Here is a 25,083-nt window from a genome sequence, read left to right on the forward strand (position 1 = left end):
CTCTCCTAGTCCCTTTATCCTTCTTGTCTGAAGTCTCCTCTCTTCATTCAACTCAACTCAGCATGATCTTGAAGGAGCAGCCACTGTATGCAAGGAACTGTACAGCATCCCCCTGCCAACTCCCCTGGGATGTGAGGGCAGGAATGTGGGAACCGCCCTGCTTGGCTCTCCCTCCCCCATCTGGGAAGACTGGGCTCATTTATTTTCTTCTGCTGACTTACAAGCTCCATTTTGTTGAACTCTGCAGCCTAGGCATGTGCTCAAATTCAAAGTTTTTGAGTGAATGAAGATGTCAAACAGTTGACTAACAAACAGCCAACACAACACCGGGCAAGCAGTACCAAAACAGCAACAAAGCAAAGACCCCCATGCAGAGTGAGATGAACAAGCTTGCTCAGGGTAAGAACTCATGAAGAGTGGAATATGAGAAGACACAGGTGAGGAAGACCTGGAGATCTGGCAGGGAAGGCTGGGCATCTAGGCTGTGCATACAGACTGTGTTGGGGTGGAGAGGGAGCAGTTGCAAGGGACCATGCCACCCTTTGGCAAGGCCGCCTGACTGTTGACAGATAAGACAGATGAGTTGAGAAGCCAATGAGCCCAGGACGACACTTGAGTAACAGGCTCTGGTCCTATTTGGTGATACTAGGTTATCTGTTCCTCTAAGTGGTTACCAGTTTTTCTGAGAAAAATAACCCATTCTTAATCTCAATTCGTGACCTATACTTTACTTTCTGAGCTGTTTTATAGCATCAAAAGGCGCTCCCCCTCCATGTGTTAGTAATCCCCAGTTGAAATTATTCTCATTCAGTAGAAGAATGCCTGAGTCCCAGAGAGGCAAAGGAACAAAGCCTACGGCAAGAAACACGTAATTCTCGGAGTGGAGGAAGGCATTCAGGAGTGCCGGGCTCCCAGTCTTTCACTGTGTGTGTGTGTGGGTCTGTGTGTGCATGTAACATTCAAGTGCCTGAAGAGGCCAGAAGAGGGCGTCATATCTCCTGGGGTTGAAGCTACAGGGGACCACGGGACACCTGATATGGATGATGGGAAACAAACTCAGGATTTCTGGAAGAACAACAAGCACTCTTTCAGCCCCCAAGCTAGTACATAGTCTTGATGGTAAAATATACATCAGAATCTACTTTGAGATGGTGTGTGGTGATATATTGTGTACTCCAATATATTGTGTAGCCTAATAAACTTACCTGGGGATCAGAGGACAGAGCCAGCCACTAAATTAGGCATAGAGGCCAGACAACAGTGGCACACACCCTTAATCCTAACACTTGAGAGGCAGAGACCCATCTGGATCTCTGTGAGTTCAAGGCCACACTGGAAACAGAGACAGGCAGAGGTGGCACACACCTTTAATCCCAGGACTTGAGATCTCATGTCTCTGCTTGGGAAGGACATACACCTTTAATCCCAGGTAATATGGCAGGACACAGAAAGGTATATAAGGCCTGAGGAAATGGGAACTCACTTCCTTGAGGCTGAGTATTTTGTAGAAGTAAACTAGTGGCTGGCTGTTCTGCTTCTCTGATCTGATCTTTCAGCTTTCACTCCAATATCTGGCTCTGGGTTTTTATTATAAGACTGTTTAGCAATTTATATTATGTGTGTGTGTGTGTGTGTGTGTGTGTGTGTGTGTGTGTGTGTGTGAGAGAGAGAGAGAGAGAGAGAGAAAATCTGTAAGAAAAATTAAGTAAAAATGTCCTTAAAGGCTCAACCAAAGCTAAAAATGTTTGAAATTGGTGCTAACTTTCTAAGAAATCCAACCCAAACCACCTTCTTCCAGTACAGAGCCATGTATACAGCACAGGTTTCACTGTACCTGACAGCAAGCATGCCCTTCTACCACAGATTGACAGACAGACAGATACAAAGGCACTGTGTGAAGTGGATCCTGCAGCCCAGAGCTCCTAGGGCTTGACTGCTGATTGCTTCCTGAGATGTGCTGATCATCTGTTCATAGACAGGCAGCTCCAGGGCTGAAAACAGCTGTGTGAAGGCCAGGCTCACAGACCCTGACCACTGTGATCCACTATTCAGGCTTAGCTGGACTCACAGGCAGACAGAGTTCAGCTACCATGGCTGTGGTTTATGATTATTTGCTGGAGGAGGGCAAATCCCTATCAGTCTACTGCTTGGTCAAAAAACCTAGTCACAGTCTATGCTTTAGGGACAGGAGTCAAAGGCATAAAACACACAAATTCTCAAAAGTATTAATAAAAATGTTATATTTAAATAACAAAAGCAGAAAACAACCATATGCTACTGTTTTCATCCCAGCAAGTACCCCTGGCCCTTTTCTACTTCATCTGCTCTCCTAAGGCACAATCCAGTCCTGAAGTCATGAAATGCTCCAGACAGGTCTAATACCAAATCCTCAGAATCCCTTTTAAAGCACCGTGTGAAGATTTTGTTTCTAAAACATTACACCCACTCCAGTTCTCCACCCACAAGTGCATTCCTTAACAGCATGAAAGTGGATTTGTGGAAAGAAACACTTGGTAACAAGACAATCAGTCAAGCTGGTAAAGCTAACTCAAATCTTTTGCAATTCTTTTCCGTAGTTTTAAAGACAAGGATCATCTAAATATACATGCAATAGCAACAAAACAAATATCATGATTAAACCATTTAGGTCTCTACAAGTAGAAACTATATAGATAAATCTTTTTCATCCACTTCTGCACATCAGCAAGCAGCAGGAACTCCTAAATGGGAGGCTCTAGGCTGGTTCCCATGCTGGATGCTGTGGGAGGACAGGGCCTGGCTGCTATTTCCCCTTAAACTCATCCTAAACATGTAATTTCCGTTTAAACTAGTTTCTTTCAGAGTTAAGTGACTGTCTATCCTCACAGTCACTTAAAATGTCATCTCAAACACTGTGGTATCTTTTCATAACTCTCTTGAAATGTACCTAGAGAATTAACATCAACCTCCATTGTTTAATGAAACTGTTTTAAGAATATGATATTGAACTCTTTTAGGCCATTTTAGAATCAATCATCAATTTCTACAAAAGCATCTATTCACAAGTTAGTCTAGCAGCTTCAAGGGTAGGAATGGCCTAGGCCCTAGATGCTTTAGAAATGAATGGGAATTTGGGGGTGGGGGGGAAGGAGCTGGAGAGATGGCTCAGTGGTTAAGGGTACTTATTGCTCTTTCAGAGAAGCTGGGTTAGATTCCCAGCATCCACATCAAATATATACATATGCATAAATAAAAATGAATAAAATATTAAAAAGAAAAAAAGAGAATTAACTGGGCAAGCAGAAAATTCATTTATCTGAGCTAAACTTAACCTAAATTTGTATAAGGATCCCAAATGATTGTGAAATGTATGACCATTTTTTGACGAGACTCCAAAAGTCCAGTAATGAACAATAAATTGCTATGTTTGAAACATTTCATTAACATAACAGAATGAATCACTAAACTTTCCACAAAGGTAAAGGTGTGGCCACAGCCTGACAGAGCAAAGGTACCTTATCTGCTGCCTCATGGCCTACCAGGGAAGGTCTGCAGGCAGGCAGACCTAGCTATCTTACCTTATGGGAACTCCACACAATCAGCATTGTTTTCCCCCTGCCTGCCATACTCAACCCTCAAATAATGTTTAAAAAAAAAAAAAAAAAAAAAAAGAGGAAAAAAGTTAACACCATACCTGTGCCCCAAACTTTCACCAAAAACCAGGAAATGATAAGGCAAGTTTCCTGTCTGGCCCCACAACTGGCCACTTTCTTTTTGTTTGTTTGTTTTTGAGACAAGGCCTAAACTGACTATGTAGAACATGCTAGCCTTGAACTCATAAGATCCATCTGCCTCTTCCTCTGAGTGCTAAAATTAAAGGTGTGCCACATCATACTCTGCCTTTATTCTTAGCCAAATGTTTTTTTTCCAATGAATTGACCATTACATTTCCAAATTTTGGAAATGTCCAACAGATTATAGAAAGATATCTCTTTAGGTCTAGGCCAGCCTGGGTCTCAATATCTGCCTCACCCGACAACAACAAAAAGCAAAGCAACCAAACCAATAAAGGATTCCTTCTTCCAGAATCCATTTTACAAGTCCTTTGAAACACAGCCTCCTGGAGACCCACTGAGACTAGCTAGCTAGACTAGACCCTCTTCTAAACTTGAGCCAGCCTGTTCAATGCTCAGAAACAAAGCTTAAGGAGTTGTTGGGGTGTCTATGAAATGACCAGAGAGGAGAGTAACTCATTTTCTGAGACTGGCCAACAGTACCTGTTGCAATCTGCTAGACTGGTTGCTAGGGCAACTGCCCTGAAGTGACCCCTTGTAGGCAGTCTGTAATGCAGAAAGAAATTCTTCCTATTGGGAACAATAAATAAATCACCAATCCAGTTACATAAGAATACATACCAATGAGTAAGATAACCTCACAGTCTGAAAAGCCCTTTATAAACAAGTGTATCATCTACCTGATAAGGAACTGTCTTCTACTGCTCAGGGTAGCTTCCAAAAGGCTAAACTGTTGCTACATTTGGGGGTTGGGGGTGTTTACTAACTGGCAGGCACCAGTGCTGTCTCATCCTCAAACGAATACCATCCTGTAGGCACTAAGCCCACTTTCCTCTTTCCTTGACGGATGAGGAAACTGAAGCATGGAGAATCTGGCTAAGTTCACATCTCCAGGAAGCAGTAGGGACAGGATCCACCTCCAAAGCTGGCTTTCAACTGCTCACCACAACCACTGAATAAGACAAAAAAGGGGAGGGACATCAATATTGGCACCAAGGCCCTGGGTTACTTACAGTTTTGCCATCTTGCCCTCATATGGTATGAAGAGCAGGTGCTATTGGGTGGGCTAGCCCCCTGCATAAGTTTTAAAAGCTGCAGGCCTGAACAAAAGCATTCTAGAATGATGCAGTGTCCTGGAGGAACAGCAACCTAACATCTAGAAGACTGATTCTACTCTAACCTAGGAGGTGGGAAGGCCATGACACTTAAGCCATGAGTCAGTCTAAGACTAAATACCAACAATCTGCTGGAAACTACTTCCTAATGGGCCAGTGTCTGTACACAGCTTTTTCTGAGAAAGCCCACCCATGTTAGACAAAGTCCAACTAAGCAAAGGTTCCCACCTGAGAGTGCTGAGGATGGCCCCTGGCCTCACATTGTGCCATGTGCAGATACACAGCTACTGTGACATCACCCAAAGAAAGGTCTGACTTTTGTTAAGTACTAAAAGCAGAAGCTTGCAGGGATTAGAAATAATAGCCTTTCAACTGCACTAGCCTTCAAGAGGGGAGAGTTTAGCTTTCAAAGTCTTTGCTGTTCCCCCTTTATACCAGGCAGGAGGAAGAGCTTCATGGGGGAACCTGAAACATCCAGGTTGGCTTCAAACTCCTGCAGTCCTCTTGCTTCAGCCCAGCCAGTGCTAGGATTACAGAAAAAGGGGGCAAAGATGAAGCTAACTGCAAAGGTCCCTGCAGGGATTCGATCCTGAAATCTTGTCAATGCCAAATTCAACATTTTCTTTGCTGATTTCTTAGATTTTTTGGGGGGGGGGGGGGGAGACCAAAAGCTTAACTCCCCTTCCCTATCCTTTACTAATATTAAAAAGAAACGCACTAGTAATTGTCTCTGTTAGATTTTCCCAAACATTTTTAGTTTTCACAAGTGTAAACAGCATTATCAAACTACATCAAATAGAGGTTAGGGTTTAGTTCAGTTGCTAGAGTGTTTGTTCAGCACCCAGAAAGTCCTGGGTTCAATCCCCAGCACCTACCCATGTGTAGTGGCAAAGGCCTACAGTCCCAGCATTTGAGAGGTACAGGCAGGGAAATCATTAGGTCAAGATCATCCTAGGTTATTTAGTGAGTTAAAGGACAGCCTGGGCTGCACATGACTGTCTCAAACAGCTTAACAAACAAGAACAGCATAAAAACCACCAAATATTACAAAATGATAAATGTCTTTAAAAGCCCAAAGGCTGGATGTAGCAGTGCATGCTTTTAATCTCAGCAACCAGGAGGCAGAAGCAGGCAGATCTCTGTGAGTTCGAGGCCAGTTTGGTCCACAGAAAGTTCCAGGACAGCCAGGGCTACATAGACACCCTATCTCAAACAGACAAACAAATAAGTGCTGTGGGATGGTCTTCCTGTATGCTGTGAATATGTGTTGCTACTATAGGTTAATAAAGAAGCTGAGCTGTTTTGTCCTATAGTAAGGCAGGATAAGAGCCAGATGGGAAATCCAAGAGAGACACAGAGAGAAGAGGGCAGAGTCAGAGCAGATGCCAGCTCCACTGCCCAAGGATCAACATGACAGCAGACTGATAAGGCCATGGCAACGTGGAAAAACACTGATTAATAGAAATGGATTAATTTAAGATGAAAGAGCTAGCTAGCAAGAAGTTTGAGCCATAGATCAAACAATTTGTAATTAATATAAGCCTCTGTGTGTTTATTTGGGACTGAACAGCTGTGGGACCAGGCAGGACAGGAAAACTTCTAGCTACAAACAAGCACTCCAAGTTAAACACCATTTTGAGCCATTTTCAATATTTATTTATTTATTTTTACATTTTTAGGATAGAGTCTCACTATATAGCTTGGCCTGATCTGTAACTCACTATGAACATCAGGCTGGCCTTGAACTCAAGAGTCCTGTCTGCTCAGTGTTTACTTTTAAATTCATTTATTTACTTGTGTGTACATAAATCATGCATGATGCATGTAAAGGTCTGAGGACTTGTAGGAGTCATTTCTTTCCTTCTACTACGTGGATTCTGGAGGTCAAACTCCAGTTGTTAAGAGTTGGTGGCTGGCACTTTTACCCACTGAGCTATCTAGACAATAATTTAAATCTCTGTACATCCAGGATATAGTCTGAATTTTACAAGCTAGCAAGAAACTAGTTTGGGTGTAAAGTGAGGCTAGAAGGTTACAGACACAAAGCAAGTCAACAGCAAAGCCCAACCTACAGCATGAGAAGCCTAGTAGTCTTTTCACTACAGATCTGTATCTTCCTAACCAACCTGTCTTTCTGGATTCTCTGCTACTGACTTAGTCTGGAAATACTTTATACGCCAAGGTCAAGACTTACTACAGAAGGACTGTGTCTAGTGAATACTAGCCTTACTTTGTTAAGGTAAGAAATGGAACTCACCCAAAAGTATTCCAGCACCCCGTGGCCCCAAATGGGAGACCACCAATGTCCTCAGGCAGCAAAGAAAATCTAGACTTCAATCAAGTGTTTGTGCATCCTGAAGGCTACAGTTTGGAGGAGACTATAAAAATATGATTTCCTAGCTTTTCTGAAGTGCTGAGATGATGAAAGCAAGAATATTTGCCTCTAGCTTTCTCATCTGACCTGGTCAAGTGTCCCAGGAAATTTCCCAAGAGGAAAGCAAACGATTTTCAAAGGTGTAACTACAGGCAACATGGTGTCAACCTCCTTTCCCTTCTAGGTCAATACTGAAGTATTACCCTCAGTTTAGACCTCAGACTCTGAGCACAGCTCTTAAGTGTGTATTCTACACTTGGAAATTGGGATGTATGACTCATTCTCACATATGATCTCATGAGACTCAGACTGGCCAGCCTCTTAAAATGAAACACAGCAAACCCTTTTTCTAATGGGAAATATGCATGGCTCATGTATTGCTATCAAGTTTCCTATCACTATAATCCTAAATCACAAGATCTAAGACAAGACATACAGACCCATGGTTAGATTATGAAAGGCTGTTTATAGCTAGTACTCATGCAAGGCCAGGTGGGACAAATGCAAAGTATGCAAAGGAAACAGTTCTTACCCCCTTGCTGAGTTTCTAAGAGTTCACAGTAGTGCTCCAGGCTCTTTTATAGCGTTAATGAACCAGGGGTGGGTGGGACTTATTTACTTCTGCTTTATGTAATGTTACTGCTGTTAGCAGCAGCTCTTTCTCTTTTGTGCTTGGTGCTTGACCTGCACAATTAGCACCTTATTACAGCCCTAATTACTAACTGGCTCAGTTAAGCATTTCATTTCACTGTCTGGTTCATGCACTAGCTCAAGGGCCTGAACACCTCAGCTACAATAAATCCTAAACTTCTTTTAAGCAAGTGCCTGATTTTTCATGTCTTTAGGTCCCATGAGAATGTCAGGCATTCATAGGCATTAGAACACTTCCTGAATGTTTGGCTCTCCAAGCATGTACATTATACAGTCGACCCTTTCCTTCATTCCAGATCTATCAGACTCTGCTCTGGAGGGCTTTCTTCTTAGCTACTTGGAGTTTAGCTTTACTGTTCGATGTAAAATTTTCATTTATCTGATGAGGTGGGCTAAAACAGGCACAAGACTTATCAACATCACAATCCATGTGGCTCTAGAAAGAGGAGTCAAGAGAAGTGAGTTCATGCTAGAACAACCATCCTTGCTTTTGAAATTAAACCCATTGGCTTAGGGATACAACTCAATGATAGACAAACATGGGCTTTATGCATTAGGTGATGGATGACACACAGATTGTGAGGTGCTATAGAAGGTGACATTTCGGAGTGCAGGTTTGGGAGCTACAAAGCCTCCACTCAAATCCTGCTTCTGCTACTTATTAGTTATGTGATCAGTGACTTTGCTCAGACACTTATGTTTTCTGTGCCTGTTTTCCAAACTTTAAAATTGTCCTCATAGGGCTATTTTGAGAAGTGAATCTTTGTAAAGTTTCTGATACACTAAAACCATCACACAGTATCATAGGAAATTAATAGAGCACAGAGTTTTATAAAAGACACAGCAACAAAACAGCATGAAACAAAACAAAACAGAAAACAAAAAATCTAAGAGAAATGGAAAAGCAAACTGGTATAACACAATATAATGTGCCATCCTTGGTTCTTTTATTTTTTTCTGGTTCTAATATGTTTGAATTGCTTCAATAAAAAAGAACTACAAGTTGATGAACTCTAAAGATGTCTAATGAACTTAATGAATATGATGAAAATCATCTCGTGGCATATAGGAGGAATAAAGATGTTACCAACATTCTAGCAGAGAATATAAACTCCACTGTTTGTGTCCTTAGGCTTTCTGAACTTAATATCAGATATCACTCATAAAATTAGTCACCAAATAAATAATGCTGACCCTTCTCCACAAAGAACCTGTTGTTGGTTGTCAGGGCAGGGTGTGTTGTATATGTGTGGTACTGTGGAGGGAACCTAGGGCCTTGGCACATGACAGTGTTCTACCACTATTATGTATTTTAAAGACAAGTTGAAAGATCTTCCCCCCCACCCCCCTCCCCCGCCAGGAAAATGGCTCCATGGTAGTCAAACTCAGCCTTTCTTCCAGTGTCTTTACTGACTTTTCAACTGGCTATCATCTTTCCAATCTTCAGCCTGCTCCCCACCATATACTATTAAAATGGATTATTTTCCTAATAATTTCTAGCACAAGGTACCCTAACTAATAGCAGGAGTCATTATTATTTCACCAGTTCCTCACACAGAATCTAATTGTCCAACCAAACACAGAGATAAAGTGTAGGTGCTGTATTTCGTTTGGCACCTGTTTCTCCACAAAAGGAAAAAAAACCTTTCCAGTTTTGCCTTTCCCAGTTACTCTAGAGGGCAAAGTACAACCCTGCCCGAAGTCTTCTCTCAGGATCACCTGTAGTACTATGTATGAACCCAGGAAATTCATGTCCAGTCTATCAATGAGAAAAGACCATCCATTTGAGGGCTCAACAGTTAACAGTTCAGGACCTAGGAATATAGTCAGACATTTGACTCACCTGACAATCCCACTATAGCCATTAATCCACTATTTGTTCTGTGGCTATGCTTCCAGGAGACTTCCCTTCTGCCCTGGAAGAGTCTATGGTCAGAAGTTCTGTTTATTTAGTTAGCTGTGAAGGCATATCGAAGAAACACCTCTTTTGTTGTTGTTCTTTAAGACAGGGTCTCACTATGCAGCTCTGGATGTCCTGGAACTCACTATGTAGATAGAGCAGGCTGGCCTAGAACTCACAGAGATCCGCCTCCTAAGCACTGGGATTAAAGGCGTTTGTGTGGCTCCCACTTTTATTTCTTGATGATTAAGCTGTGAAGGGTTACTTTCCTCAAAAAATAGAACATCATCAGATAAGTGACTTTTCAACCAATTCCTTCCATTTCCCCACACGGTTCCTTTAAAGCTCGGTTCATATACTATCTCTCTTTCTTAAAGAGCTCCCACGATGACCCCAGCTTCACCTTGGAGGCATTCTTTCTAGATATCCAAGTCCCATTTCCTCCCAGGGTCGGTTCTTTTCCAGGCAGTTGTCCAACCACCTCCCTCAGCGATCCCCTCCATCAAGGCATTCCGAAGCGCCAAGACACTCTCCCTACTCTCTCTGGGGCAATGCTCCAGCAACACATGAGGCAAGGGTAACTCACAAAGCCCTGGGTCACTATTTGATGATGGGCAGTAAGGGAGGAAGGGATAAGGGAAGAGACAACAGAAAGATCGATCTCTGGAGTGGAGGGAGGAGTGAACAAACTGAGGAGCGGGAGCCCCACTCCTAGCTCAGACCCTTCCCAACCAGAGTGACTTAACGAGGGATCCAGGGTCTTTTCAGCCATCCTAGGGACCAACTAAGGGGGTTTAGAAGACGTTCCCTCATGAGCAGCACCACTTCCGCCTTCCTGAGGCATCTCACGTGCACGAGCTCGGCTACTTCGACTCCGGCCCCAGCGCGCAAGGGTGCGCGCTTCTCACCGAGTCCCGGCTGGGGCCCCGCACCTCCCTCCTGGGGCTTCCTCTCCAAACTGACCGTCAACCTGAAGGCAGCTTGCAGTCCCGCGCCGCCAGCTGCTGCCCCTATCCCGGAGCCCAGCCTCCAGCGTCCGCGATGGCTCGGGCACCGGGCGCCGCGGCTTGCCGGACTCGGCCTCACACCGGGCGGCGCGCAGGAGAAGCCCATGGAGCTCCAGGCGGTGGCGGCAGCCGCGGCTGCGGGAGCGGCCACCGCGCGGACTGATGACGCTCAGGCACCGTGGGGAAGGGCGCAAACTGATGACGCGTAAGCGCGCGTGGTGAGCTGAACAGCATGGCGTCGGTGGCGCTAAGCGAGGCTGAGAAGGTTTACATCGTTCATGGAGTGCAGGTAGCGGTGGCGGCTGCGGTGCAAGCCTTAGCGCTGAGGGAGGAGGTGCGGGGCGGCTGCGTAGCCAAGACCGAATCTCCGAGTCCTAGTGCGGCCCGAGGCGAGCGTGCATCCAGCATGCATGCCTTGATTCTACAGCTCTCGAGATGGAGATTCCTAGCCGGTCAGGGAGCAGTGGGTGTCTCCTAAGGCTATTGCTTAATGGAGGAATGTTCTTATGGCCTCCTTGCAACCGAGGGGCCTGTGCCTGAGATCCTCTAACTAGAATCTCGGTCCGTAATGGACGTCTGCAGACTTTTGCACCGAGAGATATCGAGGCTATGCATCAGGGGGAGAAAGGCTTTCAAAATATAAACTAACAGCACCCCCATCCCCCGCCCCAAAAAAAGGAAGGAAAGAAGGGAACCTCAGTAGTAGAATGCTTGCCTAGCATGCACAAGGCCTTGGTGGCTAGCTCCTGTAATCCCAGCACTTGGGAAGTGGAGATGAGAATCAGGAGTTTAAGACCAGCCTGAGCTATACAGACCCAGTCTCAAGAAAAATCACACTCACATGTGTATTGCTTACAAATAGAGAAGAGTGGAGAGTGATTTGTTTTTCTTTTGGCGGTACTGGGGATTGAACCTTATGGTCTTGTGCATGTTTGTTAGGCAGGCATTCTGCCACTGAACCACATTCCCAGCCCTTTTCTCTTTTGTGGGGAGTGGGAGGGTGGGTGGGGGTCTTTGTATACCAGGCTGGTGTGGGATTCATTGTGTTCCCATCACCACCTGGCTGAGAAGATTTGATTTCAAAGCAGACTGCTAGACAGTGGTATAGTTGTTGATTTTTCTGTTTTAGCTTAGATTTCTGGGTAGCTATAATGAATACCATAATGAAGACTCAGTTCTACTTTTGTGCATTCAAGAGAAGAGTGTTAACTTGGCAACCATCTGTCTGATATCTTGCAAGTCTTGTCTCTGCAGTTGACCTTGGATGTAGCCATCCTGTTACCATTTAAACTCCATAATGCAAGTGAAGGCCATGGTCTTTAAAAGCATATAACATACTGTTATCTTCTGTGCTCCTTATAGAGAAGAAATGCCAATATTTAGTCAGTAGGTTGCATATTATTAAACCTGATTAATAAAATCCAAACCCACAACTCATTAGCTTTTCAGTTCAGGATTAGCAGTAGTGGGGTATAATGCAGAATAGTGTTGTGAGGGAATCTTAACGTGGTGGGGGTGGGGGTGTTGCTTCCCTTTCAGTTTTTTGTTTTGTTTTTTTGTTTTTGTTTTTGTCAGAAATGTGGCTTTGTCCTAAGCCATTCATTCCACATCACTAGTCTTCATGGTGACTGCATTAAGAGCTGTTGAAATTTAAATTCTTCAAATTGAGGAAATATTAAATGACCCGAAGAAAAAGTGGGTTCATTGTAAGAATTGGAAAACTTCTATACAGGTTCAAAGTAGCTTTTCTCATAATAGTCAGTGACTATCTCTGGTGATTTGTTTGCTTTTCTTTGCCAAACTATATTCTTTCTCAGTGGCCACTTGCTTCCCTTCCATCTTGGTGAAATCTGCGCAGCTGCCCCCAACCCCTGTACCTTTAATTTTGTGTGGCTTCTCCATCCCCTATATCACATCATGTCCTAATGACTCTTTGCTTTTTGAGACAGAGTATCACTATATACCCTTGGCTGTCCTGAAACTCATAGAGATCTACCTGCCTCTGCCTCCTGGGTGCTGGATATAAAGATGTGTGCTACTATGTTGGGCTAGCCTAACAGCTCTTAATTAGACCAGAGATCCAGTTCCACTGAGAGACTTGGTCTGGGCTGCTAGTGGTTTATTACAGAAAGAGCTGGTCACCTTCTATGTGGCACTTACCTCTGACCCTGTTGAGGGTGGGTAGTAACTCGGGTGGCCACTCGAGCTATAAGCTCAGTGGGCTTTTCCTTGTCTATCCTACTGAGTGTTATAACTGTAACCTCATAGCCAAACTGTTAGGCTTTCAAAGAGGCTTTCCTCTTGGGGCTCTGTCAAAGCTATTACATTGCTTTGTTTTTGGCTGTTGGAGAAAGACATAGCTCAGCTGATATTTTCTGTATTTCTGTTCCTTTTCTATGGCTTTACCTTTTAGCTTAATTTCTATCTGAGTCTGGTCTTTAATGATAAGATTGAGAAGTCAGCCATCAGTTGCTCAGTCTAACCATTCAGAACTGAAACTAGTCCCCAGCACATTCCCTGTTTAACCCTTTGCCCTTTCCATTTACAAACCCAATGCACAGAAAGCCTGTGCCCCTGTCTGTGACCTCATTGAGCTATGTCTTTTCAAAGGGATGCAAAGCTGCTCAGGAGGACTGGAAAGTGAAATAACAATTACTCTCTAGTTTTACTTGCCATTTCTTGGGCCTGGTCCTGCAAAGCTGGGCCAGATGAGGCTATTTTCTAGGAAGAAGACACTTAAGTCTCAGTTCTCCTTTAAGAAATGCTGAGGTACTGGACATCTTTGGAAGTTGTCTGTAATGACCGCAATGTAAAAAGACCCTTTTGAAGTAGTGTCTAGTGAGTAGCAACTAGTGACTGTAGACTAGTGAGTAAGAGCTCTGGCTTTGAGTTCAAATGCTGCTTACTGACTGGGAGAATTTAAGATGCTAAGTTAGGAGATGTGAAGTAAAGAGTAGCTTATTGAGTTATCTCCCAAGGGCTCATTTTCCTAGACATTAAATTCTGCTGTCTTCTAAATACATGTCTCCTGATGCAAGAGGATTTCTTCCAGTGAAAGACTGAGTTGGGTGTAGGTGGCTGCACGTGGACTTCCACATGATTTAGGTGCTTAATCCCTCTCAGAAGTTGCTAAGAGAGTTAATGCTCTGAAGCACATATGACAGGTGGTCAGTGATAGTATCGAAGTGGGAGCAAGCAGCAATGTTTTGGTTTTTCTGTTTAACTTCTCAAAATAAAGTCAGATACATAGACATCCTGACAGTTTGAAGATAAGCTTACACATTTAAGAGCAGTAGTCTCTCTTTGTTTTTCCCCCATCTCCTTTGGAGAACATCAACCCCTTTGAGAACCTGATGAAGTTCATTATTTTAATTATATGTGTGGTTATATACACAAATGAGTGCAGGTGCCAGCAGAAGCCAGAAGTGTTGGATCCCTTGGAGCTGGAGTTAGAGGTGGTTGTGAGCCACCTGACATAGGTACTGGGAACCCTACTCAAGTCTAGAAAAGCAGTATGTGCTCTTAATCACTGGGCCATCTCTCCAGCCCCTTGTTACTATTTTTATTAAAAAAAAAAAAGTGGGCTATAGAGATGTCTCAGTGATTAAGATCACCAGTTTCTCTTGCAGAGTTCTATCCCCAGCACCCACATGACATTCCATACACATAGAGAACTACCCACATGGTAGTTCACAACCATCCAGTACTCCAATTCCAGGAGATCTGTTGCCCTCTTCTGATCTCCTCTAGCACCAAGCACATACCTGGTGCACAGACAGACAGACAGGCAAAAGACTCACACATAAAATAAAATGAATGAATCTAGTTTTAAAAAATACAGATTAAAAATGCTTCCAACGGTATTTATGAAAAATGAGGAAGATTTATTGTGTGCATCAAGAAAGAAGTGTAAAATGAATATATAAAGCACTTGCTAGAGAACTCAGGTTAAGGCCCTAGCACTCACACATCTGCTTACAACCATATGTAATGCCACTCCAAGGGATCCAGTGCTGCCTTCTGACATCATGGGCACTAGGCTTGCATATGGCACACAAGCAGGCAAAACACTCATACACATAAAGTAAAATAAATCTTTTTAAAAAATAACATGTAAAATGATGCCACCCTTCATGTATGAAAAGGAAGTTATTATTCAAAAGTAGATCATTATTACAAGAAAGCCAAGTTGTTTCAATAGAGGGGTCCAAATTCCAGAATTACACAAGTGTGCTTTTTGTAATAATGCTCAATTTTAAAGGAAAGGGTTAAGATTTTTATCTGCTCATTTGAACAGATGAAATACAAGATAAACCAGATCTCAGTAAGAGACCTATCATTGGCCAAGGGTGGATGGGAAAGAGAGGAGAAGAGGGGCATGGAAAAACATGCCTAAAGGGAAGAAGATGTTACTCAGAGCTTACTTGACTGGTAGAATCTTGGTGACATTCCATACACATGGAAAAGTAAGTAAGTAATTAAGAGTAACCAGAATTCAGTGAACTCAAACTGAAATATAAACAGTTGCAGATGAGTTTGAGTTACAAATGAAAACTGACCACAGGGAGGGAAGGGCAAGAAGAAAACTGAGAACATTGTATCTAACTGTACTCTACTGGAAAGTTTATTTCTATCAGGAAAGTGGATAGTAGCTCTGAAACAATGTATATACTGAGAGAGACTACATGAAAATGAGGGTGGGGGAAGCAGATAATGACAGCCAGGTTTCTCCCTACCTCCACCTCTAGACATTTAGTAATGGGACTCAGAAAAAAGTTACAAATAAGAAAAATAAAGTCTGGGGCTGGAGATACGGCTCATTGGTTAACAGCACTGACTGCTCTTCCAGAGGACCCAGTTTCATTTTCCAGCACCCACATGACAGCTCACAACTGTCTGTAACTCAAGATCTGACACCCTCACACAGACAAAACACCAATGCACATTTTAAAAAAAAAAGGAAGGAAGGAAGGGAGGGAGTCTGGAATGAACTGTGGACATTAGATAGGAAGTGAGCTATTGATTTGAACTTCTGGCTTCTTGATAGGTGGGAAGGGAATTAATGAAGATGTGTTAACGTGTGTGTGTGTGTGTGTGTGTGTGTGTGTGTGTGTGTGTGTGTGTGTGTGTGTGTAAAAATTTCCTCCAGTTCTATTTGCTTTGAAGGTTTAGAAACAGTGAACTTAGCACCCAGATCCTGGTTTTTGAGTACTGTATGCCAGTAAGAGGAACCAGGGCTCCTTGGGGAAAGGGCAGGGAAAACTAACCTATGGCCAAAACATTTTGTATTGTCAGAAATATGGAAGGGTTGAAAGAGCACAGAGTGCTATGCTCTTCAATCCTTCCATAGATTAGATTAGATTACATTAGCGTCCAATATAAAATAGGTATCTATGAGTTGTGCGGTTGTAAGTAAACAACAGGAAACACAAATAGATGGGCAGAAGGGACAGGCAGCATATAGCCACTCTGGAAGCCATCTTATGCAGCAGGGATTAATTAATGAACTGCTGCTATAAGGGACCAGGTACGAGTTTGTAGGTTTCCTCTTGGCTAATATTGGAAAAGTATTCAGAGTGCCTAAGGGAATGAGCGTGACTGTGTTGTGACCTAATCACAGAAACAAACTCACATGCATTAATTTATTGACCCTACTTTAGAAGATTGAGTATTCAGGTTGTGCAGAACAGGTCTTGTAAACTGAATTTGGGGTTAACAGGGTTCCAGTTGAGAGAGGTTCTCATGGATGATAACAGGATAAGCCATTGTATGAGAGCCATTTGGAGATGTTACAACCTGTATGGTCTTGCCCTTCTGCTTATTAGGTCCCTTGTCATGTTTATTGAGAGTTTCCTCCAGGGCTTGTAAACGAGCTCCTAGGGTCTGTTCCAGGGAGTAAACCTCCTCTCTTGTAAGGGATTCCAGATTTTTCATGGAATCATGGAAGTTTTTATGTTCTTCTGAAACATATGATTCCATGGACCTTATCTTATCAAGTAATGATAATTTTTTTTCCTTATATAGTGTCTGAGTAGCTACAACTTCACTCTGGAGAGTTAGTGTTCTATCCATTAAATACTCATATTTATTATCAATAAAAGCAATTTTGGGTACAAGCTTGTTTTGTAAATTCTGGTTAGCAGATTCCAGAGAGAGAATCTTTTTATGTAAGTCCTCATTGCTATCTTTTAAAACCTGTAATTCCTGGTTAGCAGATTCCAGAAAGAGAATCTTTTTTTGTAAGTCTTTATTGCTAATTTTTAAAGCCTGTATCAGTCCCAAGAATGACTCATCTTTGTTCTTACTATTAAACCAGTGTTTGAACACTGTGTGAATTATTACAATGAATGTCAAAATGGTACAGGCCAGATATGTCTTAGGGAGGTCGTATATTTCCAGGAAAATGTCATTCATCATACAGGCAAAAAGGTTTTTAAATTCTTGTGAGGTAATGTTGTCAGCCATATTACAAGAATTATTCAAGATTTGTTAGTCAGTTTTAAGGTGTAAAATTATCAAGTACTTTTACTTGAAAGAAGCTTACCTTTCCGTGGTTTTGGGGGGTGCAGTAGCACTTTTCAGCCAGCAGGAGGCGTTGGTATAGCTCCAAAGCAAGGCCTGCTAGTGACCTTGGCTGGCGGCAGCTGAAGGCAGGAGCCACCCGAGCCAAGGTGGCAGGGAGCCGGCACTCAGGGAGGAGTGGGAATGCCTCACTCACAGCGGTTTTCGCTGGTCTGGGGGCTAAGCCAGGAAACTGACACCCGACTTGCTGTTCCCTTTTTCGGGAATGGGACCGTGTAGGCGTCCCCTGGTTAAATGGAACTTTGCAGGCGTTTTTAGGTGCCCGCCAGCCGCCAGCCGCCAGCCAGGAGGAGGCTGAGGTAGCGAGCCGCCTGGGCCTTTGGAATTTGCCCCACGTTGGGCGCCAGATATTGGTGGAATTATTAAGGCCACTCCACGTAGTTAAAAGGGAAGTTTATTTTGTGGGGTAACTTACAAATGGAGGGGTAGGTCGTAGAGTCTGGCAAGGTAGAGGGTAGTCCGGTGGCGGCGTTCTCTGGAGAACTCTGCTCGGTCCACCTCTCGCGTCCGGCGTCCCGGAACCAAGAGAGCGAGTTCTTCCCGATCCTTCGTCTTCTGCTTCCTCCTCTGCCCCGCCTTGTGGGTGTGACCATTACCGAAGCCTCAGTGGGGGTTGGAACTTCCAGGCCAATGCTGGGATGCCTATCCACTACATAGTTCAGCAGATAAGAACACTGACTAATGTTCCAGAGGAACCAGGTTCAATTCCCAGATTGTCCAGAGTCCATCATGCCCAGATAAAAAAGATAGAAGGGACCGTGTGACCCTCTTCCTTCCCTTTAAAGAGGGCATGTACAACAGTAGGAAACACCACCTCCTTTGGGCCCTATAGTCCAAGGTCAGGGGTGGAGCAAACACCGCTACACAATTGTAACTGTAGCTTTAGCAGAGCATAGCCTTGCAGATTTGGAGATGAGTTGTTTTTTTGTGCATGTATTCTGTAATCCAGATATGGCAGGCCTTTGTAGTCAGACACATCTGACGTGAAACCATAGCTTTGTCAACATTAACAGTAGGATAAGTCACTGGAATCTCATATATTAATCTGGTAGTATTGTTAGTAGTAGTGAGGGCAAAATTTGGGGTGACCCTCTGAGAAAAATGGAGATCAACTGTATTTCTCTAGGGGAGGAAGGGAGTCTATGAGTTTGGGATCACAACCTGAAACCTGTTGTTCCCTTAGGAAGATCTTCGAGTAGATGGCCGTGGCTGTGAGGACTACCGATGTGTTGAAGTAGAAACTGATGTAGTGTCTAACACCAGTGGGTCTGCCAGAGTCAAGCTGGTAAGCTCTATGGTCACAGTTCTTACCCAGGTAGAGAGGTGGGTAAGCTGTAAGGGTTGGTTATAGGCTCTGCTGGCTTTGGGAGGGTACACATTGGTCCTGGTGAGACTCCAGTCCCTAAGCTATACTGGGAGAATACATCTCTCCAGATCCAAAGTACCCATCCATCATCTTAGAATACCGTATCTAAGCTACAGTGCCATACCTGTCTGGAAGAGGAGTGTGGTCATTCCTGAGCAAGGACTCTTGTGTGTGTTTACAGGGTCATACAGACATCTTGGTGGGAGTGAAAGCAGAAATGGGGACACCGAAGCTGGAGAAACCAAATGAAGGCTACCTGGAGTTCTTTGTTGATTGGTCAGTACTGTGCAGGTGGTTTTAAAGAAAAGGGAGTCCTGGGGATGTCACTCAGTGGTAGAGCACTTGCATAGCATGTGGGAGACACTGGGTTCAATCTCTGTCTCCCACTGAAAAAAAAAAAGGATTGAAAGATGAAAATTCAGAACATGAACCATGTCATGTTTGTTTAGCCATTCATTTATCTAGGAGGTATTTACTCACTTGTAAAGTGTCAGACAGTAGGAGTACTTGACCTTGTTTTAATCACCTGGCTCTTGCTAAGCTTTTCTTTCTCTATGAAAAAGGCCATCAGCTTAGAAGCCCAGCGTATGGTCTTTGTGAGGGTTAAGTGAAATTGTAGATGGTAAGGTACTTTAAAAAATACCGAGCAAGGGTAATGTGGATCATTTGTTCCATAATACCCTATTTCTCTTCCTGCTCTTGTTCTATAGACATGTTTTGATTGGCAAGTGGGTCTAGAATCAGCCAAACAATGTGGCAAAATAGCTCAAAAATAGCCATAATGCAAACAGCAAGCATGCTGGGAAGAACCAGGGCTCTGTGTTATATGTGTCCAGCCCTAAGCGAGATTGTGTGATCTCAGTGTATACCTGAATCTCTTCATCTGAAAGGATGGGGGCTAACGTGATAGTGAGGAATAGTTAAAACAGAGTAGCTCCTAGACAGCGACTGACTCTCAAGAGACTCAGAAACTTTCTTTTGCCCTTCTAGAATTGGGACTTTTTATTTTATTTTGTGTGTATGGGTGTTTTGCCTACATGTGTATATCTGAGCACCAGATGCATGCCTGGTGTCTTTAGAGAACAGAAGAGAGCATTAGATCCCCTGGAACTGGTTACAAACAGTTGTAGGTGCTGGGAATTGAACTTGGGTCCTCTGCAATAGCAGCAAGTGCTCTTAACCACCGAGCCAAATCTCTAGCCCCTAGGATTGAGACTTTTTCTTGTATGGCCTCATCTCAACCTCTGTCCCTGCCTTGCTTCTAGAAGCTAGTGTTGACAACAGCAGGCCTTCTTTGTCGGAACACAGTCCAAGCATGGAGTCCTGTGAGAATTCTTAGTGCTTGTGAGAAAACTCCAAGAAAACAAGACAAGAGTCTTGAGAGCTCAGTTTCTCCAAAAACACAGAATTTTTTTGGAATATGCTTTCATGCCTCCCAGGTGTAGCCGATAAAAGTGAGTGTAAACGAATTTCTTTTTTTTTTTTTTTTTTTTTTTTTTTAAAGGTTTATTTATTTATTATGTATACAGAAGAGGGTGCCAGATCTCATTACAGATGGTTGTGAGCTACCATGTGGGTGCTGGGAATTGAACTCAGGACCTCTGGAAGAGCAGTTGGTGCTATTAACCTCTGAGACATCTCTCCAGCCATATATATATATATATATATATATATATTTGGTTTTTTGAGACAGGATTTCTCTGTGTAGCTTTGTGCCTTTTCCTGGAACTCACTTGGTAGTCCAGGCTGGTCTTGAACTCACTGAGATCCGCCTGGCTCTGCCTCCTGAGTGCTGGGATTAAGGCGTGCGCCACCACCGCCCGGCTCAGATGAATTTCTAAATGGTCTTATAAACAAAAAACGTGGAGCCAGATATATGGGTGGAAGCCTGGGAGAGATCAGGGAAATAGGGAAAGCTGCAGCTGTCATTACCTCACTAACCCTGCAGCTTCCAAATGCGAGTCACTTCCTGTCTACCCACACCTATATGCCTTGCTGTTCTGCCATCTGATTTGCTCTCTGTCCAGTTACATCATTTCCTCTTCCTGCCCAGCTCTGTCTTTCTGACTATCTGTACAGACCTCCCAGACCTCCTTGGTTAACTAGTGTTGGAATTTAAGGCATGTGCCACCATACCTGGCTCTGTTTCCAGTGTGGCCTTGAACACACAGAGATCCTCCTGCCTGTCGAGTGATAGGATTAAAGGCCTGTGCTAACATTGCATGACTTCTGTGATGTGGCAGGCTTTTTACTCTGATCTCCAGGCAAGCTTTATTTATTAAAGCACAAATAAAACATCACCACATTTCAACACAAATAAAGTATCACCTCAAGTGAATTTATTTCACATTACTCATTACAACTGGCTGTTGTTTGTTTAAATGACTCTGTGGAAAAACATGTTTTTGCCACATGCAGCTTGTCCTTGTGATTACATACAGCTTCAGTCCATGAAAATTTTATTCAGGTGACCATTCCTAACCCTAGGATATAAATTTTCTTATGCTATGAATAAAATTTGTTGCATGAAACTTTAGTCCACTTCATCTGTAGGTTCCATTCTCCCAGTTTCTACCACCTCTAGAGCAGTACACATTATCAAGATCCCCTTCTGGCTTCTGCTAGGTTTAGGTGTGTGTGTATCCTGTAGCCCTGAGACCTCCTCCACATTTGGAGGCTTGTTAGAGGGACCATAGCACTTAGCATATAGTATGCATGGCTGAAATTTGTCATAGCTTTGTAGGTACAGCAGCTTACTGAGGACATTTCTCCCACTCAGAGGATCTTCATTCAGGATTTTTAGTAGGTGTGGTCACCTGGGCACCTTCTGCTGAAGTCTAGGCACAGTGGTCACTGTGTCAGCCCTTTCCATACAGGTGGGCCCATGTTTGTATGGTAGTTAATTTTCCTGTCTTCATTTCCAAACCCAAAAGTTGGTCTTCACTGGACCCGTTAGAAAAAGACAAATGAAGTGTATAGAGAGGAGGCACCTGCCCAGCGTCAAGTGGCCAGAAATGCAGCTCAGGTCTGTGTGACTTTTTTGCTCCTACAGCAGAGGGCAGTTTAAGAAGCATGTTGAGAGGGCTGGAGAGATGGCTCAGGGGTTAAGAGCACTGACTTGCTCTTCCAGAGGTCCTGAGTTCAGTTCCCAGCAACCACATGGTGGCTCACAACCATCTCTAGTGGGATCTCATGCTTGCTAGGAATAATGTTCGTTCCTCCTTCTGGTCAGGAATGAATGAATGAATGAATGAATTTAATAAATAAATTTTAAAGAGAAGGATGTTGAGCTTGCTAGGAATAATGTTCATTCCTCCTTCTGGTCAGTTTTCTTTCCCGTTCTTCCTCCCACTGGTTGTCTTGACTCATCCTGCAGGTTAGTTGTGAGCAGTGCTGCCTCTCCCTTCGCTGTGAAGCAAGCAGAATATCTCCTGGCCTTGTTCGCAATTGCTCTCTTTTTCCTTTCCCTTGTGTTTTCTGCCTCACTCATCCTGGGCGGACCCATTGTAAGAGGTGCTATACTCAGATGCTGGGGTGCAGGGAAGGAAGGGTTTCTGCACTCTGCCTTGTGACTTTTTCCAGGAGATATAAAATTGTCTGTTCCCCCTCACCTGCTGAGATTCACAGCAGCAGCCCAGAGAATGGTTTGTTAATGTCCATCCTAGTGAGTGCCATGGATTTAAATGGGGCTTGCCTAGGGTGGAAGATGGCTATGGAAGGCTGCATTTTCCCCAAGTAACTAACCCGTCCTTGCCAGGGTTCTTTTTTATCGTTATCTAAGTCTTTGGCAAAACTGATACAAGCTTGGGTCCAGAGAGATGCTTAATGTAGAGGTGACCAAGGGTTTGCACAGCCTAGATACAGAATGAAACCCAATCCTGGCACAGTTTTTTTGTGTGCACCATCCTTGCCCTTATCAGAGTTTCTGCTGGTTTCAGGAAACGCTGTCTAGCACAGAAAGTGCAATGTTATCCCCAAAGTATGACATGCAAAAATACCATGGCTTGCTGCAAAGTGAAGTTCCTCTGGCCAGAATTCAGAGAACTAGTCTCACTGTGAGCTGTGTGTCTGGTTGTGAGGATGGGACTCCGGTTAGCCTGCTGTACTTGCCCCTTCTTTATCCTAGGTACTACGGCAGGAGGACTCCCATGTGAGAAGATTTTTTGAGCTACTCCCTTTCAAGATTTAGTACATGAAGCGGCCTCAGTGCTCTGGCTGAGAATGGTTGCCCACTGGTCTGTTTTCCCCCTTTTTCAGTCTCAGAGGACCTCACTAGGAGCTCCGGTTTCCAAGGGGTTCTGAATCCTAGCTTCTTTACAGCTTAGCTAGTGTGGTTGGCCCTGGAGGCAGAGTCACACCCGTACTCTTGATTGTGCCATATTTCCTTCTTCATTAATCTTTTTCTCCTAAATCCTGTGATTACGCCTATATTGAAATATCTTTAATAAAACTTCCAGCTCTGCTTTACTATAAATAAAAGTAAAATAAAAAGAGAGCTGGGGATGTAGCTCAGTGATACAGTGCTTGCCTAGAATCCACAGTGAGGAGCCTAGGTATGTGGGTCATAAGCAGTAGAACTCTTGCCTAGTTATATGGGAGATACTAGGTTTTTTCCCTAGTCTCTCAAAAAAAAAAAATCCTCAGAGGAGACAAAAGTAGAGAAGGGTCCATAACACAAGTAAATTTGTCCCTTGTACCTCCTTTATCAGTGCTTCAGGGTCTCCGTAAGAGTCACAAAACGCCAGTCCCTGTTGGCTGCCATCTGTTCTAGAACCTCATGCGAGACTTCCAGGAGGCCAATCCCTTTCTTGCTGCCTGAAAACTGAAACGGCTCTTGGGTGCCTCTGGACGAGCCCAGCAGTATGTATACCGAACCCTGCAGAGCTCCCCTGGAGATCTGCAGGCTATACCAGGTGCTCCCCAGTAGGAGGAAAGAATTATAATTGGTGTTGGCATGGAGTCCCTCCTGCCCCTCTGAGCCCAGCTTGATTTAATTCCTTATCAGCAACTTGGAGGTTTTATTATTTTAGTTCCCAGTTGAAATGGTCTCTCAAAGCTAATTGCTTTTCTGCTAACTCATTCTCTTCAGGTTTGTCTTAGAATTATAGATAACGCTCCTCACTGACTCAGTTTGCCCTGCTTGGGGAAGGTAAAACACCTTGACACCTTGATGTGTCTCAGCCCATTGGAAATGAACCAGCTACCCTGACCCAGCCCGACTCCAGCAATGCCAGGCTGCACTTAGACTAATCTGCAAGCAAAATGGACCTCAAACCTTCTCATGGGTCTTTGCCTTGTTTGTAGTAACTGAGGAAAGTCCATTTTAAAAGACTATTTAAACTTTAAGAAAAGTTGGTTTCCATCCAAAGCCAGGACCAAAGAATTCAGTAGGCTGCAAGTTACTCTGAGCTGCCATTAGGTGGCAGCTCATCGAGTCATGTTCAGCTTCTGACTTTTATCAGAGCTTTTACAGGAGAATGTCATGTCTGAGTTTCAATATGCCAAGTATCTGTTAGTTCCCTGAGTTTTATTTTCAAATAAAAATAAACTTAACTGGGTATATTTTTCCCTAGCACAGAACTAGTGTTTGAAACCTGGTGGGTAAAAATGTGTATCTGTTCTTTGCCTATCAGGAGAGCACCATTCTTGGCTGAAGGGCTGGGGATGGGGAATAGCAGAGAGGTGGCTTAGAATGCCATTTGAGGTTGGTTGCACTTAGTCTCTGGGGCTGATGGCATAATTGGCAGAAACATTAGCGATTACAAAGCAAGGTTGAGAACGCTGCTGTCCTTGCCACCCCGTATGTACAGAAGGTTCTGCAGTCGCAGAAATGAGTGCACGCGCACACAGGAGTCCGCCAAGGTCAGCCATTCTCTCCAGTAGCTTATCCTATCCCCAGGCTGCATAGATTTTCAGGCTATATTAGTTACAAGGCGAGCAACAGTGGGCTCAGAGTCTGGAGTCCCACTATAGGTAGACATAGCTTTGATCTCACCCTACTTCAGGTAAGCAATAGCTATGCCAGGCAGCAGGAGCAAAGTGGAGGGGATGAATCAGGAGGGTGAAGAGCTAGGAGGACCCATGTTCTTCCAGGTGGTGAGCTTGCTCTGGGAGAAGAACTGGAACATGCTTCATGGAGGATCTGAATTGGTTTGGTAACTAATAACATTTGGTTTTATGATCTACTTTGATGATACATGTAAGCAGAGGCCTGGAATTACCAGCCTTTGTATGTGTGTTTCTCTCTCTCTCTTTCTCTCTCAATTTAATAGAGGTTTCATTAGATCTGCTTTCTTTGACCATATCTATGGTCTA

The 25,083-nt window shown here is 43.7% G+C and overlaps 2 protein-coding genes across 5 annotated transcripts in view; one reads left to right on the top strand and one right to left on the bottom strand.

Moving 5' to 3' along the window:
• The window catches only part of Zdhhc3 (zinc finger DHHC-type palmitoyltransferase 3), a 49,993-nt gene extending 38,999 nt beyond the window's left edge, over positions 1-10,994 (bottom strand). For 2 of the 3 annotated variants that reach the window (XM_036191991.1, XM_036191993.1), the window contains exon 1: positions 10,777-10,994. The gene's annotated coding sequence lies outside the window, so the exon portion shown is untranslated. Of the gene's footprint in view, positions 1-9,756; positions 9,828-10,776 lie in introns of those variants that run through there. The other variant, XM_036191992.1, reaches the window with a different exon arrangement.
• A 13-nt stretch (positions 10,995-11,007) lies between these two features.
• The window catches only part of Exosc7 (exosome component 7), a 39,536-nt gene continuing 25,460 nt past the window's right edge, over positions 11,008-25,083 (top strand). For both annotated transcript variants that reach the window (XM_036191995.1, XM_036191994.1), the window contains exons 1-3: positions 11,008-11,109; positions 18,586-18,687; positions 18,950-19,044. In XM_036191995.1, the coding sequence (XP_036047888.1) occupies positions 11,053-11,109; positions 18,586-18,687; positions 18,950-19,044 (254 nt within the window). In that variant the 5' untranslated portion in view covers positions 11,008-11,052. The remainder of the gene's footprint in view (positions 11,110-18,585; positions 18,688-18,949; positions 19,045-25,083) is intronic.

Source organism: Onychomys torridus, chromosome 7 (assembly GCF_903995425.1).
Source record: "Onychomys torridus chromosome 7, mOncTor1.1, whole genome shotgun sequence".
Taxonomy (NCBI): Eukaryota; Metazoa; Chordata; class Mammalia; order Rodentia; family Cricetidae; genus Onychomys; species Onychomys torridus.